This window comes from Eleutherodactylus coqui, chromosome 5, assembly GCF_035609145.1.
Source record: "Eleutherodactylus coqui strain aEleCoq1 chromosome 5, aEleCoq1.hap1, whole genome shotgun sequence".
Taxonomy (NCBI): domain Eukaryota; kingdom Metazoa; phylum Chordata; class Amphibia; order Anura; family Eleutherodactylidae; genus Eleutherodactylus; species Eleutherodactylus coqui.
Genome location: NC_089841.1, coordinates 118,722,948 through 118,742,339, shown reverse-complemented (window position 1 = coordinate 118,742,339; position 19,392 = coordinate 118,722,948). Strand labels below are relative to the sequence as shown.

Below are 19,392 nucleotides of genomic sequence, written 5' to 3'. Positions count from 1 at the left end.
TACCTCAGAGCTGACAGACTGCATGCAGTAGTTACCTCAGAGCCGACAGACCGCATGCAGTAGTTACCTCATAACTGACAGACCGCATGCAGTAGTTACCTCAGAGCTGACAGTCTCCATGCAGTAGTTACCTCAGAGCTGACAGTCTCCATGCAGTAGTTACCTCAGAGCTGACAGACTGCATGCAGTAGTTACCTCAGAGCTGACAGGCCGCATGCAGTAGTTACTTCATAACTGACAGACATCATGCAGTAGTTACCTCAGAGCTGACAGACTGCATGCAGTAGTTACCTCAGAGCTGACAGACTGCATGCAGTAGTTACTTCATAACTGACAGACCGCATGCAGTAGTTACCTCAGAGCTGACAGACTGCATGCAGTAGTTACCTCAGAGCTGACAGACTGCATGCAGTAGTTACTTCATAACTGACAGACCGCATGCAGTAGTTACCTCAGAGCTGACAGTCTCCATGCAGTAGGTACCTCAGAGCTGACAGACTGCATGCAGTAGTTACCTCAGAGCCGACAGACTGCATGCAGTAGTTACCTCAGAGCTGACAGACTGCATGCAGTAGTTACCTCAGAGCCGACAGACTCCATGCAGTAGTTACCTCAGAGCTGACAGACTGCATGCAGTAGTTACCTCAGAGCTGACAGACTGCATGCAGTAGTTACCTCATAACTGACAGACTGCATGCAGTAGTTACCTCATAACTGACAGACCGCATGCAGTAGTTACCTCAGAGCTGACAGTCTCCATGCAGTAGTTACCTCAGAGCTGACAGTCTCCATGCAGTAGTTACCTCAGAGCCGACAGACATCATGCAGTAGTTACCTCAGAGCTGACAGACTGCATGCAGTAGTTACCTCAGAGCTGACAGACCGCATGCAGTAGTTACTTCATAACTGACAGACATCATGCAGTAGTTACCTCAGAGCTGACAGACTGCATGCAGTAGTTACCTCAGAGCTGACAGACTGCATGCAGTAGTTACTTCATAACTGACAGACCGCATGCAGTAGTTACCTCAGAGCTGACAGTCTCCATGCAGTAGGTACCTCAGAGCTGACAGACTGCATGCAGTAGTTACCTCAGAGCTGACAGTCTCCATGCAGTAGTTACCTCAGAGCCGACAGACATCATGCAGTAGTTACCTCAGAGCTGACAGACTCGAGTAGTTACAGACCCCATGCAGTGCTCAGAGGTACCTCAGAACCGCAGTGGTCAGTTACCGCAGAGCTGACAGACCCCATGCAGCGCTCAGCTACCTCAGAGATGATATTAATAAAACACATTTGTTTACAAGACATAAATTCCCTATCATCACCCTGAACTCGCACTTTCCTTACAGCCTAGTAAGAGTTAACACTAACATTTAAAACTGACAAATCTACCTCAGGGCACCTTCACATGACGGCTCCACGTCCAGCCCTCTGCGAGCCAAAACCAGGAGCAGAGAGAAAGTATAATGGAAAGATTTGCATGTCTTCCCTATTTTGGACCCACTCCTGTTCTGGCCACAAAAAACCAAACACAAAAACCACCGCACAAAATCGCTCCCCCCCCTCCCCCCCCCCGTCACCATCTTGTAGAGCGTCACCTGTGCCCTGCACCAGCATAGGACTTTGTGTTGTCATCTGGTGGGCACTGTTCCCGCTGCCAGGCTTCAGTCGCCTCTGATTGGATGACAGTAAACGGTAGGCTCTGCGTTCGCTTCGCTGGCGGTTTTCTACCATATAAGTCCTCCTCAGATACAAGCATTCAAACTACGCCATCTGCCTGTTGAGCCCGCCTCCTGGCCTGCGCCACTGACACGTCCTAAAGCTAAAGTGCAGGGGATTCCAGACATCTGTGCAGCTATTCCTCACTGCCTGCTTCATCCACGTCGACGATCTGCCGCTGTGGAAGGTCCTCCATCTTCACAGAGAATCTGAAGCTGTGTCAGGAATTGTGAGAAGAGCTGACAGGATCAGGAAAATGTCACTTGGATGCTGCTTCCTTTCCAGATGATGATGGCCCACATCTCTGCACCTCCATATCTCACTGCTGCTCCTCCCAGCCAATTCCTCTGGGCCAATCACCAGCCGCTGCCAGGCCACCAGATTGTCTGGCGACCACAGGCATTTTCCCGCCATTTTTCTTCAGCCAATCAGCTGCTGCTGCCAGCCACTCCATCACTGGGCAGAACTCGCTCTCTTCCATCACATCTGACCCTGTAATGACATTTGTAACATATCTTGGCTTTCTCGCCTAATTGTCCCTCAAGCCTTACAATCTGATAAATTTACCCTCCTGTTTTGTGGTCACTCAGTTGCCCATGTTGTGGTTGATCATGTACACTTGTTTTCGGCATATCTCTTGAGAATACCCTGCATGCCACCAAGAAAAGCCTTCTCCAGGCAAGCCATTTCACTCAAACTCTGTCCTGCATTTCTCAAAGCAGCAGATCAATTTTCGATTGATAATTCCTAACTGGGAGACATTTACGAGACGGCTTTACACATTTTCATTCGTTTATGTAGTATCACAATACAAGGTGAACGTTGGATTTGTCACTGTATGCAGTGATGTAGAAACCAGTGCGATAGAGAAACTGGATGTTGCCCACAACAGCCAATCACAGAGCAGCTTTCATTTCATATTATGCTCTTAAAAGTAGTAAGCTGTGCCATGATTGGCTGCTACGGGCAACTTTTTTTATACAGATTTCATAGCCCAGCTTCTTCAAAAATTAATTTTACAGCATTGTATTAAAAATTGCAAGGTATCCTATATCATATGTAGTGGCCTGAAGTTAGGGCCCCTACAGCACCTGTCTATCTACCTCATGGGGAGTGTCTTTATGTGTCTATACGTCTGTGTTGTTAATTGTGTTTGACTTCTGTGTACTGTCTTTCCCTGTTAGCAGAGAGCTTGTCGTCAGTGTCAACCAACCTGTATCCGCCCGTGCCCAGTACACCCTAACCTGTTCCTTGTCTTATTAGTTATGGGGAGAGAGGGGGGGGGGGGGGGGGGGGGGGAGAGAATGGTTGAAGCGAAGCAAGAGGGAGGATGTAGGAGAGCTGATCTTATGAGTGGACCAGCCTGTCAGAGCTGGGAGACCCTTCACGCGTGGTCCAATTTAAGATGAACCTCCTTTGAAAAGAGCTGAGAGTCAAGTCGTGGAGTCAATTGGCAGAGAGTCTTTTTCCTCCCTACTAGGTGAAACCTAAGTTAGGGTAGACCCTGCAGATGCTGGAGAAATAGTGGCCATTTTCAACTGTGAGTTATCTTGTCCCAGCCAGAGCAGAAGTTGATAGAAACTACAGGAGAGCCAACTCCAATCCCTCCATTTCTCCAGAAGAAATCGCTGATGTCATTTCCAATGCTGAAAGCAGGTTTCCAGAGAGATTTTCACCACATGCTGTGAATGTCTAAGGAAGTGTTAAAAATGGTTGTCAAGAAGTTATTTGGAGAATGCTCACTGTACAGTTGGATTGATAGTATTTGAGTAAACTATGTGCCTTCAGTTTGCCATTATTTCGCTGGACTGAACTCTTTATTGTTACACTACATTTAATCCAAAAGGCACTGGCATCACGACATTCAAATTTCCCCACGGAGGACAACCCTTTTTTTTTTTTTGTCTGAAACCGTCCGGCCTGCTGCATGCACCATTTTTTTCCCTCTGGTCAGAGGAGCCACCACCGTGACCCCCAAACCAGAGCTCCTGCTCAGGCTCCTCAGGGCACAATAGTGGACCGTAGTAAAGTCGGGGCGCTTGCACATAGAATAACCTGCTGACTGGTGGGGGTCTTAGCAGTGAGAGCCCCAGCAATCTCAAGAATAGGGATCCCATCCTCCTCACTGCAGGGTTACTGCACCTCTCACAGCGAGACTGATTGAAGCACTGGTTGCACACTAGCACTCCATGCATTGTCAATGGGACTAACGAGATACCGAAGCGGCATCCGCTTGGGTGTTTGTCAGTCCCATTGAAATAAACGGAGTACTGGCCGTGCATAAATGGACTCCACTGCAGGGATAGTGAGACTAGGTTCTGGAGATCAGCAGGGGGCTAAGCAGTGAGATGCTCACTGATCAGCAAGTTATTCCCTATCCTGGGGGAAGGGGGTAACTCACAATTTTGAAATAATTCCTTTAAAAGGAGAATATATACTATATAAAAATAAATATGAATGATGAATGTGAGTGCTAAGGGTTTAGAACTGCATGTTGATTCATTTATGTGCAAAACATGTATTATGTTCATTCTTTACAGTGGAATCCACGAAGCTGGGGGTGCTTTGAAATTAATGAGCAGTAGCCTAATCTTAGTGATGAGGCAAAAAAAAAAATACAAAGTGCTAATTAATTGGAAGGAGGGAATTGGATTGTAAGGTAATACAAACTTTTGTAAATTATATTTTATAGATGTGTTGCTACATCTACAATGGATTCCTGTATCTGCCACCAGATGGCACCATTGTATATTCCTTTAACTACATAGTTGTCTTGTGCTTGTCATCTGTCTTCTAGCGCTGCTTTTTCAGGAGCTCAGTACTGCATTTTTGGATGACAAACTTATTGCTTTACCCCCTTAGTGACCAGCCGTACATGTTTTTACAATGGTCACTAAGGGGTCTTAAACTAGGCCACTACTGGAATCCTGTGTCAGCAAGATCTCAGGGTCGGCTGTCTGGCCGGTAGAGTGAAGACCTCAGTTTTAGATTGTTTATTCCCCTTACTTACCGCAATGAATAGTAATCGCAGCATGTAAACAGGTGACAGGGGAGGATGACTCCCCTTGGCATCCATTAGCACAGTGCCATGCAATTACTGTGTACCAGTGGCTTTCTATGTCAGCCAAGTGCCTGTTCAAGGCTCCTGCAAAAAAACTAGGCCTTGGATGGCTAGGTTGATGAAAACATTTAAATATATGATAAAATGCAACGATATAAAAAAAATAACCTAGTCAATAAAGGTAAAATAGGCCAGTCACTAAAGGGTTAAAAAGGGACCCAGCCATGTCTTTTATGCTGCCTTCACTATGGGCAGCATAAATTAGTGACAGATGCCAATTCCAGGGGTTTTAAGAACTTGTTGTTTCAGCCGATCTCAGCCATAGAGTGGTCCAGTGTATTCATAAGCGGCTAGTAGCCCCGCCCACTTGCCATGCTTGATAGTTCTCTATTGCACTGCAAACTGAGAAAAGTGGCAGTCAGAGCAGGTAGGTGGGATGAGCAGTGCCTCATGAATAGACTAGACTCATCTCTTATTGGAAACTGAAAAAAAAAAATGCAAACATGAAAAACTTCTTGTTTTTACATGTCAAACAGCTTATAAAATTTAGGGGCAATTTTTCTAATTTTGAACGTATCCAAAAGCTGTTTTTTTTAATCGTCAAGTAAAAAGTTTAGGCTAGTGTGGATGTGACTTTGATTGGCCTATATATTAGAGAACCCCATTTAAAAAAAAACAAACTGCACCCGTCAATGTTTTCAAAATGGCATTTCTAGAGTCTGTTGTTGCTTTGGGGATTCACATTCCAAGTTTTATTAGGATAGATTAAAACAAGGCTGCCTGCATGTATGCAAGACTAGTGACGCATTTTGGATAAAATGTCCTTAGTCGTAGCTGTCCGGGACCCATCGGCTATATATTAATAATAAAACATAACAGATGTTTGACTGGCAATCCTATCAGGTACACAAAGTCTGATGTCACATGACAACCACCACCGCCTCCGCTGTATAACCCTGCAGCGCCAGTGGGTCACATGATGCATATCAATCCAAGCTGCATTGGATGATGACATGAGAGCTGATGCTCCGCACCACGTGACATCACACCAGTGGCTCAGGTGTTGTATGTATGACAATCTAAGTCTGGTCAATGGGAGAAATTACATAGTGAATTTAGTTTTTTCTTCTGAGTACAGATGTGGATGTAAACTGCCATTGGAGCACATTGCAGGACTCATCAGGAAAGGAGTGCAGATTTTGGCGGGATAATTTTCAGGTGCCATGTCACATTTGCAGAACCCTTGAGATACCCAGTATATCAGAGCTTCCCCAAAAGTAAGCCCATTTGGAAACTACACCCTTTAGGGTGTATATCTAGAGGTGTAAAAGCGCATTAGTTTTGTTTGTGATAATGGAGAGAGAAAAACATCCAGCCAATTGATAGGGAGGTAAAAATAATCCTTTACTTGATGGAAAAATATTTTTTTTAAAAGTGAAGAGGCATAACACATCCCTAGCTTCCAAGATAATACACTACAGTACTGTATTACAGACCTACAGGCCATTATTGGACCTTGGGCTGCCATCAACATCCTTTGATCGCCATTGCAGGGTGCTAATGAGGTGAGTAAAGGGCTCCAAATCATTGAAATGCCACTGTTGATTGTAGCATTAAAGGAGTTATGTTGCTGGGATTGAAGTACAGCAGCATACATGTATAGTGGGATGTGCGAACTGTTGCCTTTCAGTCAGCAAGAGGTTAAATTAGGTCAGTTAAAATGGACAGAAGTGGAGTAAGACATCTGGAGTGAGATAAGCCAAATCATCTTTTACGTTTACATATGCTTAAAGTCCCATTTTCACACAGATATCTTTCAAAGGATTGAAAGATCAGCGAACTTTTACATAAATTACTAATAGGCACTAATTACTATTAGTACTTTATTAGCTTCATTGGCATGCAAATGAGCTTCTGGGAGCTGTTACAGAACTAAGCAGGAGGTCTGAGCTCTGTAATTAGCTCTATTGTTCAGCCATGGGCTCCCAGTGGATAATTAAACACCATGAACAGCACACAGCATGCGGTCCTGCTTATCAGCTGTTCTGCTGTGGGGCTGAGAACTGAGAACAGCTGTAACAATGTTATCAACTCTCTGTGGGTAGCCTGTGGCCCTGCTCATCAGCTGTTCTGCTGAATGATGGTTTTCAAGCAGAACTAAAAACAGTCATTCGGCTGAACAGTGAAAGATAGGCACATTTAGACAATTATTGCTCAAAAGACAGCTTTTGAGCGAAACTCGTGTCTAAAGGGGCCTTTATACTTACCCAAATTCAATAAAAAGGCGTTTGGAAAGTAATACGTGTAACTTGGTTTATTCAAATAAATCAGTGTTTCATTCTAACAGTCACTGATAGGGAAATGAAACTCCAGCATCTGACAATACAGGTAAAAAAACAACAAAAAAAAAAAAACAAATGGGGAAGAAAAATCTTAAGACCCACAAGCCTGGTCAAACATCCCCCCCACCAAACACAAAGAACCCCCCTCAGCACAAATACCTATGGGTGCTTTTGCTCATAACAATGAAAGAAAACATGGTTTCTATTAACCCTTTATGGATTGTGGGACATATTTGTCCCTTAGTTTTAAACAGTTTCAAATCTGCAACACAAATGGGAAATATTTCCTGCACTTGTTCTCTTGCAGGTTATGGGAATTACAGTTCAATTCCTTTGAACTTTACCTCTTTTTGGATGCATCTGTCAGCAACATGTTCTTTCTGAAAATACCTGGTACATTAAAGTTAGTGATGAAACACTAAGATTCTTCCTGCCAGCACTAAATGCGTCATGTTTATTAAATTAGTGGAGTCTGGAGATGTTGCGCTCAAGGCTATGATGGGTTCCGATCTTGAAGCTTAGCCGCACCGTCATCCAGACCTCTGGTTCGTCAACAGATCAAGTCCATCATTTCTTCTTTTTCTTACTTTTTTTGCTTCCTTCTCCTACCTGCAGAGTCTGGTCTCCACCTCCAGATTTCTGTGTTCTAGTTTTTAGCTTAGGGATATCTTCTGCTACACGAAGCATCACTGCTTTCCCTTTAAAACAGGATATATATTACAATGAATTGATATTCATATACAGGAGATTAAAAAAGCAAAACTGTCCGACACACATCTGATTTTTCCTTTTGGTAGACTTCAGATAAAAATGTAAACCTGTTGAACAATTAAATAGGGGCCTATAAAATCCACTACACAAATTATCTGGGTTTCATCTAGCAACAGTCACCAGTATGGGTCATCTCATAGAAAACCCTCAAAGACGACTCATGAGCATTGGGGAGATGGTGGGATCAATGACGCAAGAACCACCCCTACTGATAACATGATTATAGTTTGGTACCGATTTAGGTCTACAAGGTCCTTCTACACACTCCTACTAGCAGCCACAGATGTTCCTCCAAACATTCCTTCGTCTGACATCCAGGCCATGTAAAATTACCAACAATCAGCTGATCAACAAGCAAACACTCACTCATTGGCTGATCAGTGACTTTCAGCAAGCATAAAAAGGCTTTCCATCTCCCCATGAGGAAGGGAGATGTACAACCAGCCTTGTACAATTGTAACTGATCATTCATCCCCATAAACCGATTCTGAAAGAATAAACGAGCAATGAAACTGAACGACAAACTCACGATTCTCGTTAGTCATCGGCTCACATTTAGACTATAGTTCACTTTCGTCCATTGAATGATTACACTGTGCTACACTATTTTTATAGACGATAAGCAGAATGGTGGCCTATAGTAACTTTAGTGTGCTGTACCTTCTGCAAGGAAACCAGAAGGAAAGTAAAGTTTCTTACAGGAGGAAGTCAGGATCCAAGCGTCAATTTCCCCCCCAAACAGTTGAATAGTAATATTACAGCGCGTCCAAACTGGTTATCCTAAATAAAAGGAAATGCTTTGCAACTTGCAAGTGGGACGTGCTGCTAGTATTCCATGTTACCAGTGGAATCAGCAGGTGTTAATTATACAGAAACCTATCAATTACTTTGGTTATGAAAATTTTTTGAAGACAAGTTGCAGTGTAATCGCTCCGTCCAAAATGCACCATTATATGTTTATCGCCACATTTGCCATCTGCTTTTAGACATTTTTGCTTTTTAACTCGTCTGAAAAGGAGGCGCAACTTAAAATTCACCAAAAAACTAAACTAATAGGTGGCATAAACAGACTACAAAGTCTTAAATATCGACAAATTTAAAATCCAGCATGAGTTGCAGTGATGAAACTGGTGCATTTCACGACTTAGTTTTCATTAGTAAATGTGCCCCAATATCTATACACTTAAATGCTCCCAACATTTATTTTGCCTCATTAAAACCCTTGGGAGGAGAAAAAAAAAAAAAGCTTTCTTGACAAAACACACTAAAAACCACAACTTGGCAGATAGTTAACCCCTTAAGGACGCAGCACCCCCCCCCCCCCACTCTTCTTTCTTTTAAAAAATCTTTAGTTATTTATCGACATAGCTGTCTGAGGGCTTGCTTTTTGCGGGTCGAGTTGTACTTTTCAAATGGTACTATTTGACGTACTGAAAAACTTGTAAAAAATTCTAAGTGGAGTAAAATGGAAAAAAAAGCAAAAAAAACTAAAAGAGGCCCCCGGCTGCCATGACACCCGCACGTCTCTGCAATTTCATCAATTGACAGCGGCATTTAAAGGGTTAATACCGCTGATCAGCTGCACGGCTAATGGCAGCTATTGCCCATGCGTGTCAGCTGTAATAAACAGAGGATAACCACGGTGTTTGAAGAGATATGGCCCCGCGATCTCTCCTCATACATACCCAGACGCTGCAGGATGTACATGTACGTCCTGGAGAGTTAAGAGGTTAAAATGTACGTTTTTTTCCCCCGCTGTGTAGTTTGTCTGTTGCTTATCAGGCACCAACTTGATTTGTAGATTTCTTTTTTTACTACTCTGGGCTATCAATCCCATGGCGCATCAGCACAACACCACATGACCAGCCAGAGGCAGTACCATTTCTGCCTGCTGGGAGCCCAGTGTAATTATCACTACTCTGAATATTCACCTAAATAGACTACAGACCACAATTATACAGTCAGCAGGGTAAGCTGTGATCTCCTCTATTATAACTGTTAACAGGAGCTACCAAGTATCAGCAGCAAAAGTGATAGGAGTTTGCTTCCCCCTTCTTCTAAAGAGCTTGTGCGGCAAATTCCATCACACAGGAATTATGCTGACATAAAAAACGACTAGTTTGAGAGCACATAAACCCAAGTAAATCTCAGCTAGTCAAAATTGAAACCACGTGACCGCATGAGGAGAACAAGCCCAGGAAATTTCAGATAAGATAACTAAACAAGGTAATGTTAGACAACTTATAAATTTGGGGCCAACTATATAATAAATGAAAAAAAGGGTCACTTTAATGTTGATTAGCTAACATACAAGCACATGCACTTAGTGATGAATAATTACATTCTCCCTCTGCAGTAGTCTGTAGTTTAGATGCCTTTTAAAATACGGTTGTGAATAGCATCAGAGGACTGGAAGGAAACCCCAAATTATAATTACTTGATGGAAGCTTATCCACGCAGGGCGAGCCATCCTCGTTCCTCAGCTGCACACGTACACGGCCCCTGTACTGCACATCCCTGTTCCATTCACGGGTGTACATCTTATCGCCCTAAGAAGAGAAACACATCTGGGACTAAGAAACTACTTTTTAAGCAGAGAGATAAAATGAACCATGATTTAATCATGTATTACCTCAATAATGGCATTTAACTTGTTGGCTCGACACACATCTGCAATTTCCACACATGTTGGATTCTGTACAGCCTAAAATCAGGAGAATTGTTTATTATCTTAAACACGCAGCAAGACAATGGAGATGGGTTTTCTAAATCAGGCCGTTAGAAAAGGTCTCCTGATCTCAGAATCTCCCATTAGGTGGAAAGCACTACAAACAGTGCCTTGTCTCTATGGAGGCCCAAGCTTGTCAGTGTAGGACACAGACCCTGTGTAACACTGCACCTCCATGGTGATGAATCTGAACTAATCCCACCCGATTACCCATCAGGTAACAGCAGACCATCCTGTGATCAGCTTACAGTAGGGAGATCCTTTAGTAAGGGCCATTATCCTAGATACACAAAACAAAAAGTAACTAGTGAGCGCCAGTTCTGTAAGAGAAAAAGCCTCATGGACTGCGAGAGGTCAGAGTAAGATGGACGGCCACAGCACAAGAGCCTACAACTCATCAGGGGAGAGTCTACAGTCAGCACTATGCAGGTAGTAGGGTTACAATCTGGAGACATACAGACTTAGACCCCAGTATAAGTACACCGTCCATGCTGCTGGTAGTGGAATGTGAAGAGGATGCCTTCTTGGCATATATTTGTCTCCACGAACATAGTAAGGAATAAAAAATCCAATAGAGCTCCCTTGCGCGAAGGCAGGACTTGCAACATGAATGTCGATGTTATGGCATAAGAAGGACCTATTGAGTACTAGGAAAGTAGCTAAGAATGCAGAAACCATATAATTTGAATATACGGAGTGTAAGGTTTATCAAGCTGTAGATATTTGTATAGATGTCCTGCTGTAGGGATAGATGACGGTTTACATTGTACTCTGCACCTACAGACCTTTTCTACTGTTATCCTCCTTCCTTCAGCGATGGTCTTCTTACTATTGATATAAGCAGGATAAATGCAAATAAATCTGGAAAACAAAAACAAAAGACGGGTCAGTTAAGGGCAGGTCTTCACCTTCGCTGTGTTATGAGGGAAATGATCTGTGCTGTAATTTAACCCTTTCCAATCCACTGTCTGACGTCTGAAGACAATGATTTAAGGCTGTACAGCTCCGATGTTTGAAGACGTCCGTCGGGGTTCTCTTACTGTATATTGCCAGCCTCTCTGCTGTCGGAGCCTATCCAACGTGTCCCCTCATGCAGTACTCTCTTTAGCCAGCATATAGCGCCATTGTATAATGGCAGAAAAAGAGTAAGCCCCCTAGGAAAACCAGGATACAAATTGGATTGGAAAGGGTTAAAGGGCAACTGCACTTTTTACAAGCTTTTGACATGCGAGATGTCAAAATTTTTGATTAGTGGGGGTTCAGCGGAGGGTCTCAAATAGATTGCTGACATAAGGAGGCTGCATATGACCTAATGAATTCTGCAACAATATAATTTACATACTTTTTATAACATTAACCCCTTTGGGGACATTAACGTACACAATCGGGAGATGCATGTGGGGTTAATATGGAACAAGCCTGGAGCCAAGCTCACTGTATACACAATGGGTGTCATCTGACACCTGTCTGCAGCTGGCTGTTAACCATTTAGATGCCACTGTCAGTGGCATTTAAATGTCCCGACAAGAGGAGAGAGTTCTATGTCATCCGAACAGCTCACCCACAATCTTGTTACAGGTAGCAATTCCTACATCATGACAGCCCAGGATCTTGTGAAGGACCCTAGGGTTTCCATGAATGCCTGCAGAAATACAATATACTGCGATAGTGAAGTATTACAGTATATCAATTGTTCAAGTTTTTTTTTTCTTTCAAAAAATACTAAAAGTTTAAAAAAATATATATATTTTTCCATTTTCGACTTAAAATAAATCCCATATCTGGTAGCGCCATGTCTGTAAATATCTGACTAGAACAATATATTTGTCCTACACTGTAAATGTGGTGAGAAGAAAAACAAATAAGTACAGAACACCAGAACTGCACTTTTTTGGTCACTCTGTCTCCAAGAAATAAATGTAATAAAAAAGGGCCTTCACACAACCAATGGAAAAATAAAGAGGTTATGGTGTCAGAATTTTTATTTTTTTTAAAGTGATTCTTTTTAAAAAGTAATTGAAAAAAAAGAAGTTTATTAACGTATGGCTGGACCAACAGAATAATGATAATGTGACTTTAGCAGCTCCGTGTAAGTTGTAAAGACAAGGTCCCCCCCAAATGGCACAATTGCATTTTTTTCCCCCATTTAACCCTACTTTGAATCCGTCAAATACGTCGACAGGAAAATTAAAAAAAAGCTATGATTTTATGAAAGAGAGGAGGGAAAAAAAAGAAATAAAAAAAACCAAAACATCCATGTCCTCAAGAAATTACCTATCAGGATCTGTGTGTGGCTTTCTCAGGTCTGCCATGGCGGCCTCTATTCACAGTTGCATATTATGGTTGCAAACCTGCAATAAAACAATATATATATGTGAAATGCGCTTATGCCTGCATATTTGGGCACGCAAAAAAGAACCCAGATGGGCCCACTGAAATGGTGCGCAAATATGCAGTGAATACATAGGTTTCCTGTGCATATTTGGCGGCCCTTTCACTTCCATGGCCTATTGGGGTGCGTAGTACGCAACAAATAGGTCATGCTGTGTGAAAATATACATCATGTGAAGGAACTCATTGAAATCAATGGCTTCTATTCACTGCATATAATTTGCACAAATACGTTTGTGTGAACGAGCCCTTACTATACTGTCATACAATCGGCCCTTTGAAGGTCACCATAAGCCTGATGTGGCCCTCGGTGAAAATGAGTTTGACACCCCTGTCCTAGAGCTATAAATCAGTACCGTCACCAGCATCTCTGTAGAACAGCGAGCGACTGTGCTGAGGAATATGTAGTTACCTGCTGACTACAGGAAGAGGGCCCAATACAGGGGGCCCCAACAATATATACTCACTGGCAACAACAATATAATGCATCAAGCAGGAACTGTTGGAAGACAATTAGGCTGTGTGTGAATGTAATAATGATTAAGTGATAACAGAGCGAAAAGGACAAGTTTATTAGGGAAAACTATACAATTCAAAGGAGGCCCTAGTACCCTGCTGGGCCGCCTCCAGCCTCTGGCTAGCTTGTCTATATCATTGGGGCATAAAGCTGAAGGCCATGGGATGTTCCAGAGCCGCCCCTTGGGAGTGGGAAAAGTATTGTAAGGAGGCATGCAGTTAGTTTATGGCAGTCTGTAAAGCTTTTTGACCGAAGGCGGCATTCGCCGATGCAAAAGTATGGACCTGGTAAAACTTTGAGAAGGTGTGCAAAGAGGTCCATGGAGCGGCCTTTCAAAGTAGAATAGCAAACGTACCGTTGAGTGGCGCCCATGAGGAACCCACTGCCCGAGTAGAACGCATCGTAACATGGAAGGGTGGCATTCAGTCCTTGGCACGATAGGCCCTCCCACTGCTGATCGGATCCAACGAGAGATGACCAACTTGGAAGCTGCAAGCCCACGTCTTAGGCCATCAGGGATCAGAAATAACTTCAGAATGATGGGGGTTGTAGTGGGCAGTGGGGGATGGGGAGAGAATACTCATCTTGCAGAGTGTGGGAAGTACTTACCCTGTCGCTGATACAGAAAGGGGTCTCCACAGTGCCAGCAGTGTATGCCCCTGTGCTCGCTTGCCTTTAAGAAGGTAGGGAGTGCTCAGATGAAAGGAGGACACAATGGCTGATGCGCTAAGTTCACGTTAGAGCTTGGATGGGCCTCCTTTTGTTCCGAGGTCAGGGCAGACAACAGAATGGTTAACTTCATTCTGATCGCCCTCCTCAGTGGGGTAACAGGGAGAGTCCTGCCAGGCCTGTATTCCCCGAGTCCAAGTGTTCTTGAAGACAAACAATCTCTGTACTATTAATCTCTGTACTAATGATCTATTAGTATATATAAAAGACTTGGGTATACTAATAGATCATAGACTGAACATGAGTCAACAATGTGATGCAGCAGCCAAAAAGGCAAACACAATTCTGGGATGTATTAAGAGAAGCATAGAGTTTAAATCACGTGAAGTAATTATCCCTCTCTACTCTTCCTTAGTCAGACCTCATCTGGAATACTGTGTCCAGTTCTTGGCTCCCCACTTTAAAAAAGACAGACAAACTGAGGCAAGTTCAGAGAAGAGTTACCAAGATGGTGAGCGGTCTACAAATCACGTCCTATGAAGAAAGCTTAAATGATCTGGGAATGTTTAGCTTGCAAAAAAGAAGGCTGAGAGGAGACTTAATAGCTGTCTACAGATATCTGAAGGGCTGTCACACTGCAGAGGGATCAGCCCTATTCTCATTTGTACAAGGAAAGACTAGAAGCAATGGGATGAAACTGACAGGGAGGAGACACAAATTAGATATTAGAAAAAAACTTTCTGACAGTGAGGGTGATCAATGGGTGGAACAGGTTACCATGGAAGGTGGTGAGTTCATCCTTCAATGGAAGTGTTCAAACAAAGGCTGGACAAATATCTGTTTGGGATGATTTAGTGAATCCTGCACTGAGCAAGGGGGTTGGACCCGGTGACCCTGGAGGTCCCTTCCAACTCTACCATTCTATGATTCTATGAGGGAGACCTAAGATAAAAACTGGTTAGCTTGGTGCCTACTGCTTTGCACCCACCTCCTGGCACTAGCCTAACCCATGGTCTTCAACTATGTCCGCCAATGAAACAGTTGAGAAAAATCTGCCAACTGAGCAAGCCAAGGAAGTTTGGCAACCTGGCGGAGTCATTTCTGAAAAACCTCTGATCTGTGTAGCAGAGCATTATCCTGCTGAAGAACATGCTTTGGAAGCCACCATGAGAGGAACACATGTGGCTGCAGGATGTTCTGAACATATCACTGAGCTGTCATTGTCCCCTCGTATCACTACTAGGGGTGATTGTGATATATGATGGCTCCCCAGATCACACACCAACAGTTGGGGTTGTGTGTTGTTCCACAGCAAAGGCAGGATTGAAGCGCTCACCACGAGGCCTCCATACTTAAACATGGCCGACAACTGTTCCCAAACCGACCCTGGAATTGTCACCAAAGATGATACGGTTTCATTCTGTAGCAGTCCAGGTTTCTCGTTCACAACACCGCTGTAAACGAAAGCGATGGTGTTGATGGCAGGACAGGTAATGGGCACTGTGACACCAAGTTTCCTTTTACCAAGTGTCTGGAAGTGGTCTGGGTTCCATAATGAAGGTGCTGCCTGTGTCTGCATGATGGACAATGACATTTAGATCTGCTTGTTGATGGATGAAATGCTCATCCCTACTGGTGGTGTGTCTGGGCCTTTGAAAGCCTGTTCGCTGAGTGTGCGTGCCTCTCATAACCACTGCTAACAACCTGGTCAGAATGGCCTAGATGGCGGGCAGTTCCTTGAAACTACCATCCTGCTTCTCTCATTCCAGTGATGCACCCCCTCTCAAAGTCTGTTAACTGGGCAATAGGTCTTTGGGTAGATTGTAGGGGCATGTCTAGTAGCCAATGATCCCTCCATAAGATGTGCGCTATACAAAAGTAACCTCTGGGATCCTTTTTATAGGGCAACGGGAAAAGCACTTTTACAGCCTCTGGTGGCAACAGCCAGTGTCTAATCAGACCATAACTGTAATCAGTTCCATATCTGCTTGAGACATAACTGTATGAAGAGTTCTGCAGCCATCTAATACTTCGATCTGGGTGCAGCAATTTTGTGTCAATGAGTAATAAAAATGCTGCTGTTTGGATCTCCGCTTGCTGTCAACAAGAGGTTGAACCCCCGTCCTCGTCACGTGCTGCTCACTAATATGTAGGACACCTATATGGTAAAGCCCCATTTACACGGGACGACTGTCGGGCAAATGATGCCAGACAATCTCCCCCGTGTGTACTCGCTCCTGTGCTGCTGCATGGGAGCTACCGTAGTATCACTGGCCCGCTCACAGAGCGGCCAGCAGGGGGGGCTGGGAGGCTGCAGGAGATTTCACTCCTCGCTCTTCCCCGCTCCTCTCCATTCACTTAACACAGCGGCTGTTCAGTTCTGAAACACCTGCAGTGCCTTACCGTGCCCTGAGGATACGGTGCCACAATGTGCTAACCAAATGTGGTTGAGACCATGCCCACTCAGCATTACTGCCAGATGGTGTAGCCATTGGCTGCCACAGGTTGTTGTCGTATTGCTGTTACTGCAATGTTGGACTGTACCCCAATGATGGCAATATAACATAACTTGCCAACAGCTATTCTCCTGGACTCTGCCACCACAACGCTCGCCCGAGGGTGACATTGTTGTAAAGTGGTTGCCCAGAACATTACTACCGATGCCCTATAGTCATGGTGGGTCATCAATAGCCGATTGGTGGAGGTGCACCGCTCAGGATCCCTGCAAAAAGCTGCTTACCGGGCCCACCATCAGCGCAGACAGTGTCGGGAATAGATGGCGCTGTCAACATGGCAGGCACAGCTGCCTCTGATTTGCTAGGAGCTGAGCCTGCAGTACCGCACCAGGCTGCTGCACTACAGACAGGGCTACAACTTCTAACCGTAAGGGCAGTTAGATCGGCGAACACCTGATTGGCACGGACCCTGCGCGGAGGACCACCACCGATCAGCGACCCATCTTGGAGAAAGGTAGCAATAATAAAGTCCCATAAGCCCTATAATGAAGGCACATCAGGTAGCCGCTTCATCCAGCTTAACGGAAGAGAAGTTAGAGATTCTGGCCATCACTAACTTACATGTAGTCATTGGTAGTGCCCGTTCTAATGAGCCTCGCACCTGTGCCAGCTCAGCATGCCAAGCAAGCAGAGATCTTGAAGCACTGACAAATTAAGGGGGTTTTCCAGACTATTACTACTGATGACAGGATAGGACAACAGCGCGCCGGCATCTGACAGGACATCAACTGTTCGAGTGTCTGCTGTCAGCCCCACAAGACAGGGGTACGGGGTGGAAGCAGGCAGCTCTGACCCCGGTGTAGTGGACAGTGCTGGTAACTGCAGACACAGCTCCCATTACAATCAGTGAGATGTGCGGTTACCGGCAGCCTCAGTTCTCACTCCGTGTGGAGCGGCGCTGACAGCTGATGTGCAGAACAATAACAATAGCGCAGAAAATCTATTTAATACTCAAAAGCTGATTAGAAAAACTTACAGAAAATCTCTTTCACAGAATCATCACCGGAAGATGGCGGCACGCCAGCTGCTGGGACTACAAGTTCCAGCACAGAGGTAGTAGGGCATGCTGGGAGCAGCAGTGTCACAGCAGAGAGAGGGCGGCAGGGTGGAGACTGCTAGTCCAGTCCCCCCCCCCCCGAATGGAAGAAAAGTAACGGGAACCGCAATAGTGTCCGCTAGTGCAGATTACAGGCGGCTTCTGAGAGGACTGAACCCGCACAGACCACCATGTGCGGCAGACACATAACCCGGAGAAACCCTCAACTCACCTCTGCACCGCAGCTGCTGACTACAGGTTCCGGGGACAGGAAGCGGAAATACGTCACAAATACGCAACCAATCACAGAGCGACTGCGTCTCACGCCTCAATATGAAAGACGTGTACAACAATCTCACTGTGGATTGGTTGGTTATTAATCCGGGCTACCAATAGGAGAATAGACGGAACACCCTGGGGCCCACCTGGTTATGACAGCGTTCTATTAGCGCTCGTCTGAGAAGCCCATTGAAGAGAGTGTGAGTGAGTGAGTGCGTGTGTGCGTGTGTTACATAGGCGAGCGCTATATTGCGCTTGCTAACGTGTGTTTTTCACAGCGATGTGAAGCATTTTTGCTTCAAAATCGCTTCTGTGAAGTTGTGCTGCTCATGCGCGATAGGATCGCATAGAGTCACATGCGCACTGTACGACCTGCCAGCGCCATGGAAACAATGGGTGATGTCCTGCGGGAATGTCCAAAGATACAACATGCTGCCATTTTTTTCACCTTGCAATCGCCATGATGAAAAATTGGTTCGTGTGAATGAATCCATGGCAAAGAATAGATTTCATATTCGTGCGCTCTGCACAAACCTCTCGCCAGAATATCGCTCATATAATAATAGGCCCTTACGGGCACTAACGCTTAGTGTATTCTCTCTCTAGTAAACCTCTCCCATACGTGTTTACAACATACACCGCTCTTACATGGGCGGATTGTTATTGCACGCCACACACGCAATTTCCTGTGCACAACACGCAACGGCAATAGCCCACTGATTTATATTGGGCCCCACACAGCGGCATGTTTTTTTTTCCACTCTCGTATTACTCGTGCAAAAAAAAAATTTAAATGAATCATGGCCTGCACTATCATGGCGCATATTACATTGCATAAACCCCAATAACGGGTACCTGCTGCATGCCGGCAATTAAGCATGCAGCAGGTACACGTTATTGCGCACTCGTGCAGGGTACGCCGACACAGAGGTTCTTGTCAGCCCTGCCATATTGTTAGCATACGCACGTTGATACGGGGCAAAGCTCCCCCTATTATACTGTATTCACATGGGTGATTTGCCAAGCTGCAAGCTCCAACTCCCAAAACGTAGTGAAACTTATACATTATATTGTGCCCCAAAGTGGTGGCGTTTGAAAGAAAATCCAATGTGTGCCAACAAACCTTCATGTGTCTATGACGTTGGAAAATACATTTCTAGGCTAACTTCACACGGTCGAGTGCGATATTGGGGCAGTAGCGATCCTCCGCCACAGCAGCGGATCGTGGACTTTATCCCATTGTTTTCAATGGAGAAACCTTGAATCGCAGAGTGTGCACGCAGCACGTGGTGCGCTGCGGCCCCCCTGCCCGATTGAAAACAATAGGCGATGCGATAAAAGCACACGCCCAAAGATAGGC

The 19,392-nt window shown here is 44.7% G+C and overlaps 1 protein-coding gene across 2 annotated transcripts; it reads right to left on the bottom strand.

Moving 5' to 3' along the window:
- Nucleotides 1-7,082: 7,082 nt before the first annotated feature.
- On the bottom strand, nucleotides 7,083-18,047 carry SRP19 (signal recognition particle 19). 2 transcript variants are annotated; one of them, XM_066603065.1, is made up of 6 exons: nucleotides 17,986-18,047; nucleotides 12,899-12,975; nucleotides 11,410-11,485; nucleotides 10,529-10,600; nucleotides 10,334-10,445; nucleotides 7,083-7,823 (listed from the first exon to the last, which is right to left on the bottom strand). In XM_066603065.1, exons 2-6 carry the CDS (start codon nucleotides 12,934-12,936, stop codon nucleotides 7,693-7,695), a joined length of 429 nt encoding a protein of 142 aa, XP_066459162.1. In that variant the 5' UTR covers nucleotides 12,937-12,975; nucleotides 17,986-18,047; the 3' UTR covers nucleotides 7,083-7,692. The 2 variants fall into 2 exon arrangements, with proteins under 2 accessions (XP_066459162.1, XP_066459163.1); XM_066603066.1 differs by lacking the exon at nucleotides 17,986-18,047 and adding an exon at nucleotides 17,694-17,713.
- Nucleotides 18,048-19,392: the final 1,345 nt, after the last annotated feature.